The 18,775-nt window shown below is 44.5% G+C and overlaps 2 protein-coding genes across 4 annotated transcripts in view; one reads left to right on the top strand and one right to left on the bottom strand.

Moving 5' to 3' along the window:
- Window positions 1-10,612: 10,612 nt before the first annotated feature.
- LOC119287135 (TATA-box-binding protein 2) lies at window positions 10,613-16,893 on the top strand. Of its 2 annotated transcripts, none has more exons than XM_037566655.1 (9): window positions 10,613-10,689; window positions 12,996-13,083; window positions 14,404-14,475; window positions 15,175-15,225; window positions 15,306-15,350; window positions 15,444-15,536; window positions 15,646-15,747; window positions 15,829-15,902; window positions 16,420-16,893. In XM_037566655.1, coding segments are annotated over exons 1-9 (603 nt in total). In that variant the 3' UTR covers window positions 16,421-16,893. The 2 variants fall into 2 exon arrangements, with proteins under 2 accessions (XP_037422552.1, XP_037422551.1); XM_037566654.1 differs by lacking the exon at window positions 10,613-10,689 and adding an exon at window positions 11,814-12,114.
- Window positions 16,894-17,466: 573 nt separating this feature from the next.
- LOC119289284 (WRKY transcription factor WRKY24-like) overlaps window positions 17,467-18,775 on the bottom strand; it is a 1,899-nt gene continuing 590 nt past the window's right edge. Inside the window, exons 2-3 of one of the 2 annotated variants that reach the window (XM_037568642.1) lie at window positions 18,168-18,332; window positions 17,467-18,079 (exon numbers count right to left, since the gene is read on the bottom strand). In XM_037568642.1, coding sequence (XP_037424539.1) covers window positions 17,860-18,079; window positions 18,168-18,332 — 385 coding nt within the window. In that variant the 3' untranslated portion in view covers window positions 17,467-17,859. The remainder of the gene's footprint in view (window positions 18,080-18,167; window positions 18,333-18,775) is intronic. The other variant, XM_037568643.1, reaches the window with a different exon arrangement.

Raw genomic sequence — 18,775 nt, 5'->3', positions numbered from 1 at the left:
GAGCACATGCTCACTAGTTGAGCGATTCTCCTCCATCTTTTAGCTATAAAACTTGTTGGAGACTCCATATCTCTCAACTCAGGTATTTTCTTGAAATATTAACTTCAACTCCTGGAACATCTCATATGGTCCATGACGTTCAAAACGTCTTTGAAGTCCCGATTCTAAGCCATTAAGCATGCTGCACTAAACTATCAAGTAGTCATCATATTGAGCTAGCCAAACGTTCATAACGTCTGCATCTGCTCCTGCAATAGGTCTGTCACCTAGCGGTGCATCAAGGACTTAATTCTTCTGTGCAGCAATGAGGATAAACCTCAGATCACGGATCCAATCCGCATCATTGCTACTAACATCTTTCAACACAATTTTCTCTAGGAACATATCAAAATAAACACAGGGAAACAACAACGCGAGCTATTGATCTACAACATAATTTGCAAAATACTACCAGGACTAAGTTCATGATAAATTTAAGTTCAATTAATCATATTACTTAAGAACTCCCACTTAGATAGACATCCCTCTAATCCTCTAAGTGATTACGTGATCCAAATCAACTAAACCATGTCCGATCATCACGTGAGATGGAGTAGTTTCATTGGTGAACATCACTATGTTGATCATATCTACTATATGATTCACGCTCGACCTTTCGGTCTCCGTGTTCCGAGACCATATCTGTATATGCTTGGCTCGTCAAGTATAACCTGAGTATTCCGCGTGTGCAACTGTTTTGCACCCGTTGTATTTGAACGTAGAACCTATCACACCCAATCATCACGTGGTGTCTCAGCACGAAGAACTTTTGCAACGGCGCATACTCAGGGAGAACACTTCTTGATAATTTAGTGAGAGATCATCTTATAATGCTACCGTCAATCAAAGCAAGATAAGATGCATAAAAAGGATAAACATCACATGCAATCAATATAAGTGATATGATATGGCCATCATCATCTTGTGCTTGTGATCTCCATCTCCGAAGCACCGTCGTGATCACCATCGTCACCGGCGTGACACCTTGATCTCCATCGTAGCATCGTTGTCATCTCGCCAAGCTTATGCTTCCACGACTATCACTACCGCTTAGTAATAAAGTAAAGCATTACATCGCGATTTCATTGCATACAATAAAGCGACAACCATATGGCTCCTGCCAGTTGCCGATAACTCGGTTACAAAACATGATCATCTCATACAATAAAATTCAGCATCATGTCTTGACCATATCACATCACAACATGCCCTGCAAAAACAAGTTAGACGTCCTCTACTTTGTTGTTGCAAGTTTTACGTGGCTGCTACGGGCTTAAGCAAGAACCAATCTCACCTACGCATCAAAACCACAACGATAGTTTGTCAAATAGACTCCGTTTTAACCTTCGCAAGGACCGGGCATAGCCATACTCGGTTCAACTAAAGCTGGAGAGACAGTCGCCCGCAAGCAACCTATGTGCAAAGCACGTCGGGGGAACCGATCTCGCGTAAGCGTATGCGTAAGGTTGGTCCGGGTCGTCTCGTCCAACAATGCTGCCGAACCAAAGTATGACATGCTAGTAGGCAGTATGACTTATATCGCCCACAACTCACTTGTGTTCTACTCGTGCATATAACATCAACATAAATAACCAGGCTCGGAGGCCACTATTGGGTTTCATAGTAATTTCAAAAAAATTCCTACGCTCACGCAAGATCATGTGATGCATAGCAACGAGAGGGGAGAGTGTTGTCTACATACCCAACGCAGACCGACTGCGGAAGTGCTGACACAACATAGAGGAAGTAGTCGTACGTCTTCATGATCCAACCGATCAAGCACCGAAACTACGGCACCTCCGAGTTCGAGCACACGTTCAGCTCGATGACGATCCCCGGACTCCGATCCAGCAAAGTGTCGGGGAAGAGTTCCGTCAGCACGACGGCGTGATGACGATCTTGATGCACTACAGCAGCAGGGCTTCGCCTAAACTCCGCTACAGTATTATCGAGGACTATGGTGGCTGGAGGCACCGCACACGACTAAGGAATAGATCACGTGGATCAACTTGTGTGTTCTTTGGGGTGCCCTGCCTCTGTATATAAAGGACTAGAGGGGGAAGGCTGGCCGGCCAAGCGAGGGCGCGCCAGGAGAGTCCTACTCCCTCTGGGAGTAGGATTCCCCCCCCCCCCCCAATCCTAGTTGGAATAGGACTCCTTGAGGGGGGAAAGAGAGAGAGGGGGCCGGCCACCTCTCCTAGTCCTAATAGGACTAGGGGAAGGGGGGAGGCGCACAGCCACCTTGGGCTGCCCCTTTCACCTTTCCACTAAAGCCCACTAAGGCCCATATAGCTCCCGGGGGGTTCCGGTAACCTCCCGGTACTCCGGTAAAATCCCGATTTCACCCGGAACACTTCTGATATCCAAACATAGGCTTCCAATATATCAATATTTACGTCTCGACCATTTCGAGACTCCTCGTCATGTCCCCGATCTCATCCGGGACTCCGAACTCCTTCGTTACATCAAAACTCATAAACTCATAATATAACTGTCATCGAAACCTTAAGCGTGCGGACCCTACGGGTTCGAGAACAATGTAGACATGACCGAGACACGTCTCCGGTCAATAACCAATAGCGGGACCTGGATGCCCATATTGGCTCCTACATATTCTACGAAGATCTTTTATCGGTCAGACCGCATAACAACATACGTTGTTCCCTTTGTCATCGGTATGTTACTTGCCCGAGATTCGATCGTCGGTATCCAATACCTAGTTCAATCTCGTTACCGGCAAGTCTCTTTACTCGTTCCGTAATACATCATCTTGCAACTAACTCATTAGTTGCAATGCTTGCAAGGCTTAAGTGATGTGCATTACCGAGAGGGCCCAGAGATACCTCTCCGACAATCGGAGTGACAAATCCTAATCTCGAAATATGCCAACCCAACATCTACCTTTGGAGACACCTGTAATGCTCCTTTATAATCACCCAGTTACGTTGTGACGTTTGGTAGCACCCAAAGTGTTCCTCCGGCAAACGGGAGTTGCATAATCTCATAGTCATAGGAACATGTATAAGTCATGAAGAAAGCAATAGCAACATACTAAACGATCGGGTGCTAAGCTAATGGAATGGGTCATGTCAATCAGATCATTCAACTAATGATGTGATCCCGTTAATCAAATAACAACTCCTTTGTCTATGGTTAGGAAACATAACCATCTTTGATTAACGAGCTAGTCAAGTAGAGGCATACTAGTGACACTCTGTTTGTCTATGTATTCACACATGTATTATGTTTCCGGTTAATACAATTCTAGCATGAATAATAAACATTTATCATGAAATAAGGAAATAAATAATAACTTTATTATTGCCTCTAGGGCATATTTCCTTCAAAATTTAGGTTCAATTAATCATATTACTTAAAGAACTCCCACTTAGATAGACATCCCTCTAATCCCCTAAGTGATTACGTGATCCAAATCAACTAAACTATGTCCGATCATCACGTGAGATGGAGTAGTTTCATTGGTGAACATCACTATGTTGATCATATCTACTATATGATTCACGTTCGACCTTTCGGTCTCCGTGTTCCGAGGCCATATCTGTATATGCTTGGCTCGTCAAGTATAACCTGAGTATTCCGCGTGTGCAACTGTTTTGCACCCGTTGTATTTGAACGTAGAGCCTATCACACCCGATCATCACGTGGTGTCTCAGCACGAAGAACTTTTGCAACAGTGCATACTCAAGGAGAACACTTCTTGATAATTTAGTGAGAGATCATCTTATAATGCTACCGTCAATCAAAGCAAGATAAGATCCATAAAAGATAAACATCACATGCAATCAATATAAGTGATATGATATGGCCATCATCATCTTGTGCTTGTGATCTCCATCTCCGAAGCACCGTCGTGATCACCATCGTCACCGGCACGACACCTTGATCTCCATCGTAGCATCGTTGTTGTCTCGCCAATCTTATGCTTCCACGACTATCACTATCGCTTAGTGATAAAGTAAAGCATTACAGCGCAATTGCATTGCATACAATAAAGCGACAACCATATGGCTCCTGCCAGTTGCCGATAACTCGGTTACAAAACATGATCATCTCATACAATAAAATTTAGTATCATGTTTTGACCATATCACATCACAACATGCCCTGCAAAAACAAGTTAGACGTCCTCTACTTTCTTGTTGCAAGTTTTACGTGGCTGCTACGGGCTTAAGCAAGAACCAATCTTACCTACGCATCAAAACCACAACGATAGTTTGTCAAGTTGGTGCTGTTTTAACCTTCGCAAGGACCGGGCGTAGCCACACTCGGTTCAACTAAAGTTGGAGAAACTGTCACCCGCAAGCCACCTATGTGCAAAGCACGTCGGGAGAACCGGTCTCGCGTAAGCGTACGCATAATGTTGGTCCAGGCCGCTTCGTCCAACAATACCGCCGAACCAAAGTATGACATGCTGGTAAGCAGTATGACTTATATCGCCCACAACTCACTTGTGTTCTACTCGTGCATATAACATCAACATATAAAACCTAGGCTCGGATGCCACTGTTGGGTTTCATAGTAATTTCAAAAAAATTCCTACGCACACGCAAGATCATGGTGATGCATAGCAACGAGAAGGGGGGAGTGTGATCTACGTACCCTTGTAGATCGACAACAGAAGCGTTAACTTGGTTGATGTAGTCGTACGTCTCCACGGCCCGACCGATCAAGCACCGAAACTACGGCACCTCCGAGTTCTAGCACACGCTCAACTCGATGACGATCCCCGGACTCCGATCCAGCAAAGTGTCGGGGAAGAGTTCCGTCAGCACGACGGCGTGGTGACGATCTTGATGTACTACCGTCGCAGGGCTTCGCCTAAGCACCGCTACAATATTATCGAGGATTGTGGTGGAAGGGGGCACCGCACACGGCTAAGAATATGATCACGTGGATCAACTTGTGTCTCTAGGGGTGCCCCTGCCTCCGTATATAAAGATTCAAGGGAGGGGGGCTGGCCGGCCAAGGAGAGGCGCGCCAGGAGGAGTCCTACTCCTTCTCGGAGTAGGACTCCCCCCCTTTCCTAATTGGAATAGGATTCAAGGAGGGGGGAAAGAGAGAGAGAGAAGGAGGGGGGCGCCGGCCCCCTCTCTCCTTGTCCTATTCGGACTAGGGGGGAGGGCGCGCGGCCCAGCTCTGGCTTCCTCTCCTCTTCTTCCACTAAGGCCCACTAAGGCCCATATAGCTCCCGGGGGATTCCGGTAACCTCCCGGTACTCCGGTAAAATCCCGATTTCACCCGGAACACTTTCGATATCCAAACATAGGCTTCCAATATATCAATCTTTATGTCTCGACCATTTCAAGACTCCTCGTCATGTCCGTGATCACATCCGGGACTCCGAACAACCTTTGGTACATCAAAATGCATAAACTCATAATATAACTGTCATTGTAACCTTAAGCGTGCGGACCCTACGTGTTCGAGAACAATGTAGACATGACCGAGACACGTCTCCGGTCAATAACCAATAGCGGAACCTGGATGCTCATATTGGCTCCTACATATTCTACGAAGATCTTTTATCGGTCAGACCGCATAACAACATACGTTGTTCCCTTTGTCATCGGTATGTTACTTGCCCGAGATTCGATCGTCGGTATCCTATACCTGGTTCAATCTCGTTACCGGCAAGTCTCTTTACTCGTTCTATAATACATCATCCCGCAACTAACTCATTAGTTGTAATGCTTGCAAGGCTTAAGTGATGTGCATTACCGAGAAGGCCCAGAGATACCTCTCCGACAATCGGAGTGACAAATCCTAATCTCGAAATACGTCAACCCAACATGTACCTTTGGAGACACCTGTAGAGCTCGTTTATAATCACCCAGTTGCGTTGTGACGTTTGGTAGCACACAAAGTGTTCCTCTGGCAAACGGGAGTTGCATAATCTCATAGTCATAGAAACATGTATAAGTCATGAAGAAAGCAATAGCAACATACTAAACGATCGGGTGCTAAGCTAATGGAATGGGTCATGTCAATCAAATCATTCAACTAATGATGTGATCCCGTTAATCAAATAACAACTCTTTGTCCATGGTTAGGAAACCTAACCATCTTTGATTAACGAGCTAGTCAAGTAGAGGCATACTAGTGACACTCTGTTTGTCTATGTATTCACACATGTATTATGTTTCCAGTTAATACAATTCTAGCATGAATAATAAACTTTTATCATGATATAAGGAAATAAATAATAACTTTATTATTGCCTCTAGGGCATATTTCCTTCACACATGCCTCACACAAATTTGGAGTGTCACAAAATTATTCTCTTTTATTTTTGAGCAAAACTATTCATATAGCACAAAAATTACTAACTATACTAGGTAGGAAAATAATTGTGACCGACCACGGCAAGTAACCTTAGGGCTCCGTTGGTTTGTAGGAATTTTGTAGGAATCCCATAGGATAGGATTTGTATAGGGAAAATTCCTTTAGAGCCCTTTGGTTTGTAGGAATAGAATCCTATTCCTGTGAAGGAAATCTTCCTATCCTTCATATTTCATAGGAAAATAAATATTAGCCTAGACTCAATGAAAAAAATCCTATGATGTGAACCAAAGGGCACCTTCTTTTCTATTCCTATTCAGGCCTCCTTTGGTTTGCAGGAATTTCATAGGATAGGATTCTTATAGGATTTTTTTCTTTAGAGCCCTTTGGTTCATAGGAATGGATTCCTATTTCTACATAGGATTGATTCCTATCCTCCACATTTCATAGGAAAATAAAAAAGAACCTAGACTCAATGGAAAAATTCCTTTGATGTCAACCAAATGACATCTCCTTTCCTATTCCTACTCATAGGATTTGACATACATGCCATCTCATTTCCTACAAAATTCCTATTCATACGATAATCCTATCCTATGAACCAAAAGAGGCCATCATAGGATTTCAGATACATGTCATCTCATTTCCTATGACTTTCCTATCCTATGAACCAAAGGAGGCCTTAGTCCCCGTATAAATACCCAAGCCGCCCAGCCCACCGGTCCCGTATAAATATGTAGTGTGAAATTTGAATATGGGTGGGTGGAAACTTGATATGATAGTATGAAACCTACACGACACGTGGAGGATCGAGAAGACTTTATATCTATTCAATGACATATAGCTACAACTAGGACAAGAAATGACACCGTAGTTTGATGCATATCATTTTGTACAAGATGTACGCAGTCATAGCCACAAAGACGGACAAGATGACACGGCGAGTTTTGAAGAACCTCTCACTCGCCTGCCACTAGCGCCAGGGACATACCTAGAGTGAAAATAGCCTAGTATCCTTGTATGAACCACACACACATGACTCACACAAATTTGGCGTGTCACAAAACTATTCATATAACACAAAATGTAGTACCACATAGGAATATAAAAAAATTGCTCATAAAAACATCCGGTTACTACATGCGACTACATACATCTCTCATCACATTTAGAATAGACCCCCATGATTCCCACGAAGAGATGAGTTAGTCCCATGTTTGATAAGCTACTCCACCTAGCCCAGTCACATTGCAAGAGGATTTGGTGTCCGCCCTCTGAAAGCTTAAACTTCTACATGTATGTGTTGTACGTCTTGAAGAGCCATGATTTGCAGCGCATTGTCGTATTTCTTCTTGGCATAGTGATCAACTCTTGTATCGTTCGGCGTGTAATGGCATGGTTTTTTCCCGAGGCCTCTCATTTCCAGATAGTGCAATACAAATGAACACTCAACACCCGATGATGGGAGGGTAGAAGAAGAGAGATCATCTTATTGAAAGCTGGCGAGTCGTGCGATTGAAGCAGATCTCGGCGGGGGATCGATCCAACAACACATAGCTACCACTAGGACAAGAAATGACACATAGTTTGATGCCTATCATTTTTACAGAATATGTATGTAGTCATAAGCAGAGAAGAGACGGACAAGATGACACGAGTTCTCAAGGCCCTCCCGCTCGCGTGCCACTGGCACCAGGGACCAGTGGCGGAGCCACAGGGTGGACAGGGTGGGCCGCGGCCCACCCTGGGATTTCAGACTGGCATGTATAGCATAGGGTTATTTATAGAGATGGGCCAGGAGGAAAGGCCCAGTAATAGCTAGTCTACGCAACTCGACTGCGTCACTACTTGTCCCGAAGAGAACGGAGCCACGCACGGGATCGATCCCCCGCCAGCCTAGCGCCGGAGCTGCCTGCCTCGCCGGTCCACCGCCGGACCGCCCTGACGCCCGCCAGCGGGGGCCTGCCTTGTGTCTGCCCCGCCTGCCTCACGATGGGCTGTTGTCCGCGAAGGCGCGCAAGACGCACCACAACGAGCCGGAGCCGCCCAATCCTCTCTGGCGCTCAACAGGCAGCAGGTTATACCCCCATCCCCTCGTCAGGCCTTCGAGAGAGGCAGTGAGGTACTCCATCCTTCGATGTATTTTACAGTACATCAATATGATTTTGCAGCACATCCCCATCTCAACTGGACTCATAATTTTGGCCAGATGTGTATGAGTTCACAATTTTGCAGCACATAATTTTGCAGATCAAAATGGAGAATTTATGATTCAAGAGCAAACATAGTCTTCTTAGAACTTCACAAGGTATGTGGTATGTACTATGTAGGCTTCTTTAAGCAAACCTAAGACTTAATTGAGAATTCTAGTGTGTTTGTAAGACCATATTTGATCTATTTCTATGTGACATTGATAATTAGTTAGAACACTCACGTGTCAAATTTATTGTCAATTTCTTCGAGGTGGACCACCCTGTTGTCAAATGCTAGCTCCGCCACTGCCAGGGACATACCTAGAGTGAAAATAGCCTAGCATCCTTGTATAAACCACACACACATGCCTCACACAAATTTGGAGTGTCACAAAATTATTCTCTTTTATTTTGAGCAAAACTATTCATATAGCACAAAATGTACTAACTATACTAGGTAGGAAAATAATTGTGACCGGCCACGGGAGGTAACCTCGGTCCCTGTAGGCCCACCGGTCCCGTATAAATATGTAGTGTGAAATTTGGATGTGGGTGGGTGGAAACTTGATATGATAGTATGAAACCTACACGACACGTGGAGGATCGAGAAGACTTTATATCTATTCAATGACATATAGCTACAACTAGGACAAGAAATGACACCGTAGTTTGATGCCTATCATTTTGTACAAGATGTACGCAGTCATAGCCGCAAAGACGGACAAGATGACATGGCGAGTTTTGAAGACCCTCTTACTCGCCTGCCACTAGCGCCAGGGAGTGAAAATAGCCTAGTATCCTTGTATGAACCACACACACATGACTCACACAAATTTGGCGTATCACAAAACTATTCATATAACACAAAATGTAGTACCACATAGGAATATAAAAAAAGAAAATTGCTCGTAAAAACATCCGGTTACTACGTACTACTATAAACATCTCCCATCACATTTAGAATAGACCCCCCATGGTTCCCACGAAGAGATGAGTTAGTCCCATGTTTGATAAGCTACTCCACCTAGCCCAGTCCCATTGCAAGAGGATTTGGTGTCCGTCCTCTGAAAGCTTGAACTTCTACATGTAGATACTGTATGACTTGAAGAGCCATGATTTGCAGCGCATTGTCGTATCTCTTCTCGGCATAGTGCAAAACCAACTCTTGTATTGTTCGACACGTAATGGCATGGTTTGTTCCCAAGGCCTCTCATTTCTGGATGGTGCAATGTGATTGAACATTCAACATCCGATGATGGGAAGGTAGAGGAAGAGAGAGCATCTTATTCAAAGCTAGCTAGTCGTGTAATTGAAGCACACCAATGAGGCAGAGGGTGTTATATATCCATGAGAGGGAGGGGATGCTTCTTTTCCAAAGATAATAAACACGCAGTGCTAAATCCGAACGTGGTTGGGTGGATCCTTAGTACGATATTATGAAACTTGCACAACACGTGGAGTATCGAGAAGGCTTCGTGTCGGATAGCTACCACTAGGACAAGAAATGACGCATAGCTTGATGCGTATTATTTCCTACAAGATGTATGTACGTGGTTGTAGGGAGAGACGTCATGATGACACGACGAGTTCTCAAGACCCTATCACTCACCTACCACTGGCGTTAGGGACATACCTAAAGTGAAAGTAGCCTAATATCCTCGTATAAACCACACACACATGCCCCACACATATCTGGAGCGTCACAAAAACTATATTCATATGACACAAAATGTCACAAAAATATGGAATAGCATAGGCAAACAATTGTTACCGGCCACATGGGGTCACCTCGCTCCCCGTATAAATGCCCAAGCCGCCCGGCCCACCGGCCACGCCCAACCACACCCAGCACAAGAAGCTTCCTCCCCCGCACACACCACACCACAAGCATCTCCACTCCCGCAGCATAGATTCCTTCCCCTCTCCGCTCCCCGCTCCTCCTGCCTCCGATCTTTATAAAAGACCCAGAATTTTGAAATTTTCCGCCGACCTTCCTGCCCGAGCGCCTCTTCCCGCCAATTTCTCCCTCGGATCCGCTTTGATTCGGCCGGCCGAGCGGGGTCTGGGGCTTGTCTGTCGCCATGCCAGAGGCCGCGCTGGAGGGGAGCGAGCCGGTGGATCTGTCCAAGCACCCCTCTGGCATCATCCCCACGCTCCAGTAAGTCCCCGATCCGTCTGCTGCCAGGGACATACCTAGAGTGAAAATAGCCTAGTATCCATGAATGAACCGCACACAAATTTGGCGTGTGACAAAACTATCCATATAACATAAAATGTGATACTATATAGGAATATAAAAAGAAAAAATTTCTCATAAAAATGTTCGGTGATTACATGCTACTACAAACATCTCCCATCACATTTAGAATAGACCCCGTGTTTCCCCCGAAGAGATGAGTCAGGCCCATGTTTGATAAGCTACTCAACCTAGACCAGTCACATTGCAAGAGGGTATGGTGTCTGCCCTTTGAAAGCTTCAACTTCTACATTTATGTGTGGTGTGTCTTGGAGAGCCGTGTTTTGCTGCGTATTATCGCATTTCTTCTCAGCATACTGCAAGATCAACTCTTGTACTGTTCGACATGTAATGAGACGGTCTGTTCCCGAGGCCCCTCATTTCCAGATAGCGTAATGTGACTGAACATTCGACATGCGATGATGGAAGGGGAGAGGAAGAGAGATCATCTTATTCAAATCTAGGTAGTAGTGTGATTGAAGTAGACCGAGGAGGTAGAGACTGCTTATATAACCATGAGAGGGAATGCTCCTTTTACAAGGATAATAAATACGTAGTGCCAAGTGTGAATGTGGTTGGGTGGAACCTTGATACGACCTTATGAAACCTGCACACCACGTGAAGTACCGAGAAGGCTTCATGTTGATCCACCGACCGATAGATAGCTAGCACTAGGACAAGCAATGACACATGGTTTGATGCCTATCATTTCCTACCAAGCGTACATAGTTGTAGGCATGGAAGAGACGAGCAAGAGGACGCAATGAGTTTTCAAGGCCCTCCCGCTCGCCTGTCACTGACGCCAGGGACATACCTAGAAGTGAAAATAGCCTAGCATCCTTGTATAAACCACTCACACGTGCCTCACACAAATTTGGGGTGTCACAAAACAATTTTCTTTTTGGAAACAATTTACACAAAATGTATTGAGTATACATAGGAAAACAATTATGACCGGCCATAGGGGGTCACCTCGCTCCCCATATAAATACCCAACCCGCCCGGCCCACCGGCCACGCCCAACCACATCCCCATTCCCACCACCCCTCGCCTCCTCCCCCGCACGCACCACACCACACGCATCTCCCCTCCCCTTCCCGCGACACAGATCCCTTCCCCCCTCTCCGCTCCCCGCTCCTCCTGCCTCCGATCTCTATAAAAGACCCCGAATTTCGAAATTTTCCGCCGACCTTCCCTGCCCGCGCGCCTCTTCCCGCCAATTTCTCCCTCGGATCCGCTCTGATTCGGCCGGCCGGCCGGGTCTGTCGCCATGGCGGAGGCGACGCTGGAGGGGAGCGAGCCGGTGGATCTGTCCAAGCACCCCTCAGGCATCATCCCCACGCTCCAGTAAGTCCCCGATCCGCCCCGCCCCGCCCCGCCCCGCCCCGGGTCGCCGCCGGCGAGGGCGAGGGGAGATCCCGTCGCCGGTGGCTCGTTGACCTGGTTTGGTTTAGTAGATCCTTTGGGTGCGGGTGGTGCCTGCTGGAGATGGGGCAGTAACTAGGCTAATCGATTCTAGTAGTACTAGTAATCACATAAAAAAGTAATCACATACCAACCATACCAGGAAGAAATTAAATTGCCCCTTGATAGCTGGATTGCTGGGTGATGTAGTACAAGGGGCGATAATTAGTCTAACCGGTTTGAGTAATAAGTATAGCAATCACATGCAATTTTGCCCCGGATATTAGGATTTGGGTCCGTCACAGCGAGGGAGAAACCCAAGGGCTTGTTCTGTCTCTGCCCCAACCAACAACCATGCCGAAATTGGTCCCTTTTTTGGACAGATGGATAGTTTATTGCCAGTCCTCGCCCAAACATAGGTGACCAAAACCTTGGCCAGCGTGTGTTTCTGACTAGAAACAATAGGATCTTGTGTGGTGTGGCGATGGAATTATCTCAACTGCTGGTGCGAGCTGAACATTTTTTATTTGACATGGTCAAGAAAGCACAAGTCATTTTTCGGTCTTGCGTGCTAGCCAGTTTATGCTTGTACCAGCCAGCTTATGGAAACTTCATCCATGAGTAGCATGGTGTACTTGCTTGTTGTTGTGCATTGAGAAGTGTGGAGTGCCTGTGGCGTCGTCTTATATCGTTGGATTGCCATGTTATGTTTCAGCTCTAGGAACTGTAGTTTTCTCGATGATGTGTGCTTTTATGACCTTCTTTTGCCATTTCTATTGAGAAAATTGAGTTCATTGTTTGTGTATCCTCTTATCTTATGGCAGGAATATTGTGTCAACAGTCAATTTGGATTGTAAGTTGGACCTCAAAGCAATAGCTCTGCAGGCACGCAACGCAGAATATAATCCAAAGGTATGATGATTGGCCAGTGTTTTCCTGTGGGCATGTTTTCACTTAAAGTTTTTTTTTATTTGCGTGCATCACAATTTTCTAAGGTTATTTGTGCTACCATGTACTCCCTCCGTCCAGAAATATTTGTCATCAAGATGAATAAAAGGGGATCTATCTAGATGTATTTTAGTTCTAGATACAGCCATTTTTATCCATTTTGATGACAAGTATTTCCAGACGGAGGGAGTAACACATATATAAGGCTAATGTTCCCAAGGTCTTTGAGTGATGTAATTCAAAGTTGCACCTGGAGTACATGCTTCTGGTTGAGTTTTTTTTTAAATGCCAAAAGATTATGATTTCTTTTGCACATGTGCATGTTCATGTACTTTCTGTTGCATGTAAATTTTCCTGGAAAAAGACAAGTTTTGTGCCCCTTGTTTAAAAAACAAATTTAGATCTAAAAAGTTTTAACATTCCCAAGGTCTTTGAATGATGTAATTTGAAGTTGCATCCATAGCACATGCTTCTGCTTGAGGTTTTTTTTTGAAATGCCAAAAAATTATGATTTCTTTTGCTCATGTGCATGTTCATGTACTTTCTGTTGCATGTAAATTTTCCTGGAAAAAGACAAGTCTTGTGCCCCTTGTTTAAAAAACAAATTTAGATCTAAAAAGTTTTAACATTCCCAAGGTCTTTGAATGATGTAATTTGAAGTTGCATCCACAGCACATGCTTCTGGTTGAGTTTTTGCTTTTTTTAAATGCCAAAAAATTATGATTTCTTTTGCTCATGTGCATGTTCATGTACTTTTTGTTGCAACCAAATTTTTCTGGGAAAAAGACAAGTTGCCCCTGGTTTAAAAAACAAATTTAGATCAAAAAAGTTGCTTTTTTAAGGCACAAGTTTATTTTTAGCCCAGGGCGCAAACTGTTCTTTTCCCCATGGTTTTCAGTTTGATAGGGTAACGCTAAGGAAAGATAGTAAAGATGCACCCCGCAACCTGCTTGTAACATAAATAAGAACTCATTTTCCCTACAAACGAGATTCAGCAGTTAGCAGATATCATATGCCTTGTACTTAGTGCTGCAGTTACCAGACAAAACTTGACTGTAGGGGGAGTATGTTGAATTGAATGTGATGTCTTGAGGTGAATGTACGCTATTGAGTTTGCTGTACAATAAGGCATCGCCACATCGGTGAAAGACTAGTATACAGAGAGTATGCATATTAGCAACTTGATTATCTGTGTATTTTCTGGTCATACGTCCTGTTTTATGTAACTTAGTTCTTCTGTTCCATGTTTAATGCTTTTGTTTGTTTACTCTTCTCTTCATACAGCGTTTTGCTGCAGTTATCATGAGAATAAGAGAACCAAAAACTACAGCACTGATATTCGCGTCGGGTAAAATGGTATGGTCCAACTTCACTTAAGCACTTAAGCTTGTACATGTTCTTGACTATTGTAATGCTTATTTCATGAGCTGCTGTTACACACTTGCACTGTCAGCTGTTAGAATTGTTTTATTTACAATCGCTTCATGTACCATATTAAAAAAATTATACCTAATCTGTACTCTTCATTAAATGTGCAAGTTAAATTTTGCATGCACAAGCAATTATGTTCTTATTTTCAGAGATAATTGATTACTCTGTTCTTATGTTATATACTAATGGAATGAGTAGTTACCCGTAGCTTAATTTCATTGCCGTCAAGCATTATCAAAATCTCTTGTTTATCCGTAATAGACGAACCCTAAAATAATGTACTCCAGTACCTGTGGAATGATCGAAATCTTTATTCAAATAAGCTTTCTTGGTTGTCATATTTTCGGAGATAACTGATTACTCTGTTCCTATGTTATATATTAATGTAACTGGGTCGAAATCTGTATTCAAATAAGCTTTATTGTTTGTCATCACTGATCTTATGGCAGTTTGACTGGAAGAAAGATATTTATTTTTGAAGAAAGGAACTTCTGTTCTGTCTTATTGATTGAAAAGTGTATAGGTTTAAGAGAACTATTTTTTGAGCAACCGTTTCAGAGAACTACCACCATGTATACAACTCGCCATCCATCTTTATTTATGTTAACGCAAGTCCTGTTGCAGGTATGTACTGGAGCAAAGAGCGAACAGCAGTCCAAGCTTGCAGCAAGAAAGGTATGCCATTGTTTGCTTCGATTATTTTGTCTATGCTGGCTGAGAGGTTTCTGAAGTCTAACACACAATGTTGTTCCCAGTATGCTCGTATTATTCAGAAACTTGGCTTTCCAGCTAAATTCAAGGTAACTAACTATTCCAGGCATATTCTCATGAGTACACCTGCGCTCTGACCAATTTCATTTTGTGAGACTGTCCTAACTTTTGTGCTATATCAGGATTTTAAGATTCAGAATATTGTTGGCTCTTGTGATGTTAAATTTCCAATTAGACTGGAGGGCCTCGCATATTCTCATGGTGCTTTCTCAAGTGTAAGTCGAATGGTTCTATGTTTCTTTGAGAACCTCTGCTTGTGCATGTTGCTGTTATTCTCGAGTGTAAGTTGAATGATGTTTACCTTAATGTTTTTTTATTTTACAGTATGAGCCAGAACTTTTTCCTGGCCTGATATATCGAATGAAGCAACCGAAGATTGTTCTTCTGATTTTTGTTTCAGGCAAGATTGTCTTGACCGGAGCAAAGGTAGCTGTCTTTTATCTTATATACTTTAATTGGCTATTCTTTTCGTACATCTGAAAGACACTAATTTTTTTGTCTTTCCAGGTGAGAGAAGAGACATACACCGCCTTTGAAAACATATATCCTGTACTCACAGAGTTCAGAAAAGTCCAGCAATGGTATGCACTATTATTGATAATGTTATGTTTGCCGTGTGCTAGAAACTTAGTAAAATAAGGAGATCTCCTGTTCAGTTGTTGAAGTTTGAGCATTTTAGTGGATAGTTGCAGGGAACATTTTTCTAGTGTAGAGCAGCTGTATGTTGTGTGAATTCTTGAATATTATGATTGTAGTTGGTCATTTAATTTGTCCTTGTGGAGCAGCACACTCATGCTTTTCTGTGGAGTTTTTACATTTTGTTGAATGGAGGTTGATGAGAATGTTGTTCATCTTGAGGAAAGTTGATTTTTCAGTCCCTTGACCTCTCTACTTAGGTGCCATTGCTGTGGCTTAGATTTCTCTATATGCAATTGATGCAATAATAATACTGTACGGTTTTGATAGATTTATGGCTATGCGTCCTTTCTTCTCCTTGCAGAAGATGCTGGATAGTGCAATTTACCTTTTTTAGATTTGCATCGAGACATTTGTCTAGAAGAATAAAACTGATTGTTTCTTACTTGTCTCTGTTTGCAGATTAACTTACTGAACTCACAACTACAAGGTCCCCTGAGATTTTGCCATCTTGTGAGACGTGACTGCTAATTTCAACTGTACATATAGTCTGGAGGAGTCCATAGCATGTTGTAATTTGATGCGAGCTTTGATGTGCCGTGGTTGGGTCGCGAGTCCATGTTGTGGATGGAGGCTTGAGGCGTCGTATCCGTTTGGTCTCTTGATTGATGATGATAATAGGTCCACCGTGTGATAGAGGAGTCGGTCAACAAAAAGGGTCGTTACTTCTGAGTAGAGTTTATGTCTGAATTGCAGCACAGAAGACAGCTTGTGTGTGAGTCTTCTCTGAGTACTTCCAGCGAACTGCACTGCATGGTGCAAGTTCTCATGCTGTAGGTACAGTGATGAGAAGGCTGGTGTCGACAGACAATGTCATGTTGGGCAATCTGTATGTGCGTACTGCTGGACCTATGTATGTAGTAACTATATCTGTCATTTTTTTTTCTGTTGTGTTTATTCTCCTTGAGATGTTTTTGACTTTGCATTAGAATGTACAATGAAAACTGTTGTATGTGCTGCTAGATTTCTTGGTTTCTCCGTTGTGTTTGCTGCATGCATACCCATGGTGCTTCCCTGAAGAATCTTGGACAGAGATGATTTCTTCTGTTTTTTGTGTTTGCTAATACGCACGCCTGGTTTTTCTTTTGCACCTCGTCGGTTGAATGATCCCTGTGCAGTGGCGCTTTTGAGCCACTTTTCTCTTAGCCGTTCGATTCTGATCAAACGTACCAGAAAAAAGTGGCTCAAACAGATTTTTCAGATCAATTCAGGGGCTCAACGGCGATGAGGGTGGCTTCGTGGTGCTGATCCTTGAGGGCGCGTGCAAAAATGCTTCTGGGCTGTCATCGACAAGGCTTCGCCATGGGAGCGGCAACAAAGGCGCGATCTGCTGGAGGCAGTGGACCTCGATGTAATTTATGTTGGGTTGTTTTGTACTTCTAATGAGCTTTTTTTAGTAGTGGGCTGTGGTGTGGCGCCATGAGGATGAGGGCAAGCAAGCAAAGCAAGAAGGCTTTGAAGAGTCAACTCAGCGATCCGATCCACTTGTACATTTAGGCATTTAGCGTGACAGCCTCAGGTGTTACTGCTAATTAATGCTGATGCACTCGCGGCCTCAGGTACCGGAGTTGAACTAATCGTACATACATACATACAGGGAACAAACGGAGCTACAGGTACTACTAGTCGTAGCAGTGCGACCGCTGAACTAGCCAGCTAGTGCACGTTGTAATCACGTTGACCACAGATAATCTGCCACCTAAACCGTCGACAGCGCTGCGCCGGCGGCGAACCGGCACCGCCACCGCCGGCCGTTCAACAGCTACCATGCATGCGTCCACCTGATGGCGCCACCGGCCGGCGGCACCTGTCGTCAGTCGGCCGTCGCGTCGCGTGGTCTGGTCACCGCGTCTGCGGCGTGGGGGCGCCGGCCCCGCCGAAGTACTGGGTGCTGAGATCGTACCGGTTGGCGGCGCCGTCGCCGTCCTGACCACCGCCGTTTGAGGCTGGGGAGCCGTGCTGGTGCGCGCCGTCGTAGACGATGCGAAGGCTGGGGTCGCCCGGCTGCCACTCCACCTTCTTCTTGGCGCCGCACCGCTTGTCGCGGCACCGGAAGTAGCTCCTGCATGCACAATGCGCCGTGCCTTCGTCGTCAATCCATTAAAATCAGATTAGGAGTAAGGTTTTCACGAGGTGTTGGCCGTGCGCACCTGATTTTCTGGATGTTCTTGATGAACTTCTGGCCGTACTTCTTCCACTGGTACCCGTCCTCCGGCATCACCAGCGGTTGAACGCCGGCTGCCTCCTCCGCCCAAGCTGCCTGCTGCTGCTCCTCCTCGTCGCCATGATGACCGCGCTCACCTTCTCCGCTCCCTCTGCAAACCAATACATACAAATGTAACTCATCGATCACATAAATGATGAACGAGCACTTTAATTCGACTAAGAAAATAGGGGCATGCATGAATCTAGCTAGCTAGCAACCAGCTAAAATGAAAACTCGACCGAGACAACATTCGGCGAACCAGATCAGATTCAGAGCACACAAGGATTTGGAGCAGATCAAGGAAGGATGAACGAATGATTCCTATGAAAGGGACGCCTTTGTTTTGCTCGGCGGCCGGCTTGGTGAATGGAGTAGTATATATCCCATGTGGATATGTTTGGAGAAACCGTAAACGATCGACCACGACAACAGATTAATTAGGTCAGTCATATGTATGCATATGCTAATTAAGTTGCTAACCGTAAAACCAAAATGGTTTAGCCAAAAATCCAACACAAATTAAAATGAATATCTTCACACATAGAGATCGAG

Source organism: Triticum dicoccoides, chromosome 4A (genome assembly GCF_002162155.2).
Source record: "Triticum dicoccoides isolate Atlit2015 ecotype Zavitan chromosome 4A, WEW_v2.0, whole genome shotgun sequence".
Classification (NCBI taxonomy): Eukaryota; Viridiplantae; Streptophyta; class Magnoliopsida; order Poales; family Poaceae; genus Triticum; species Triticum dicoccoides.
Note: the sequence above shows the minus strand (reverse complement) of the source record. Positions and strands in the feature narration are given on the sequence as shown.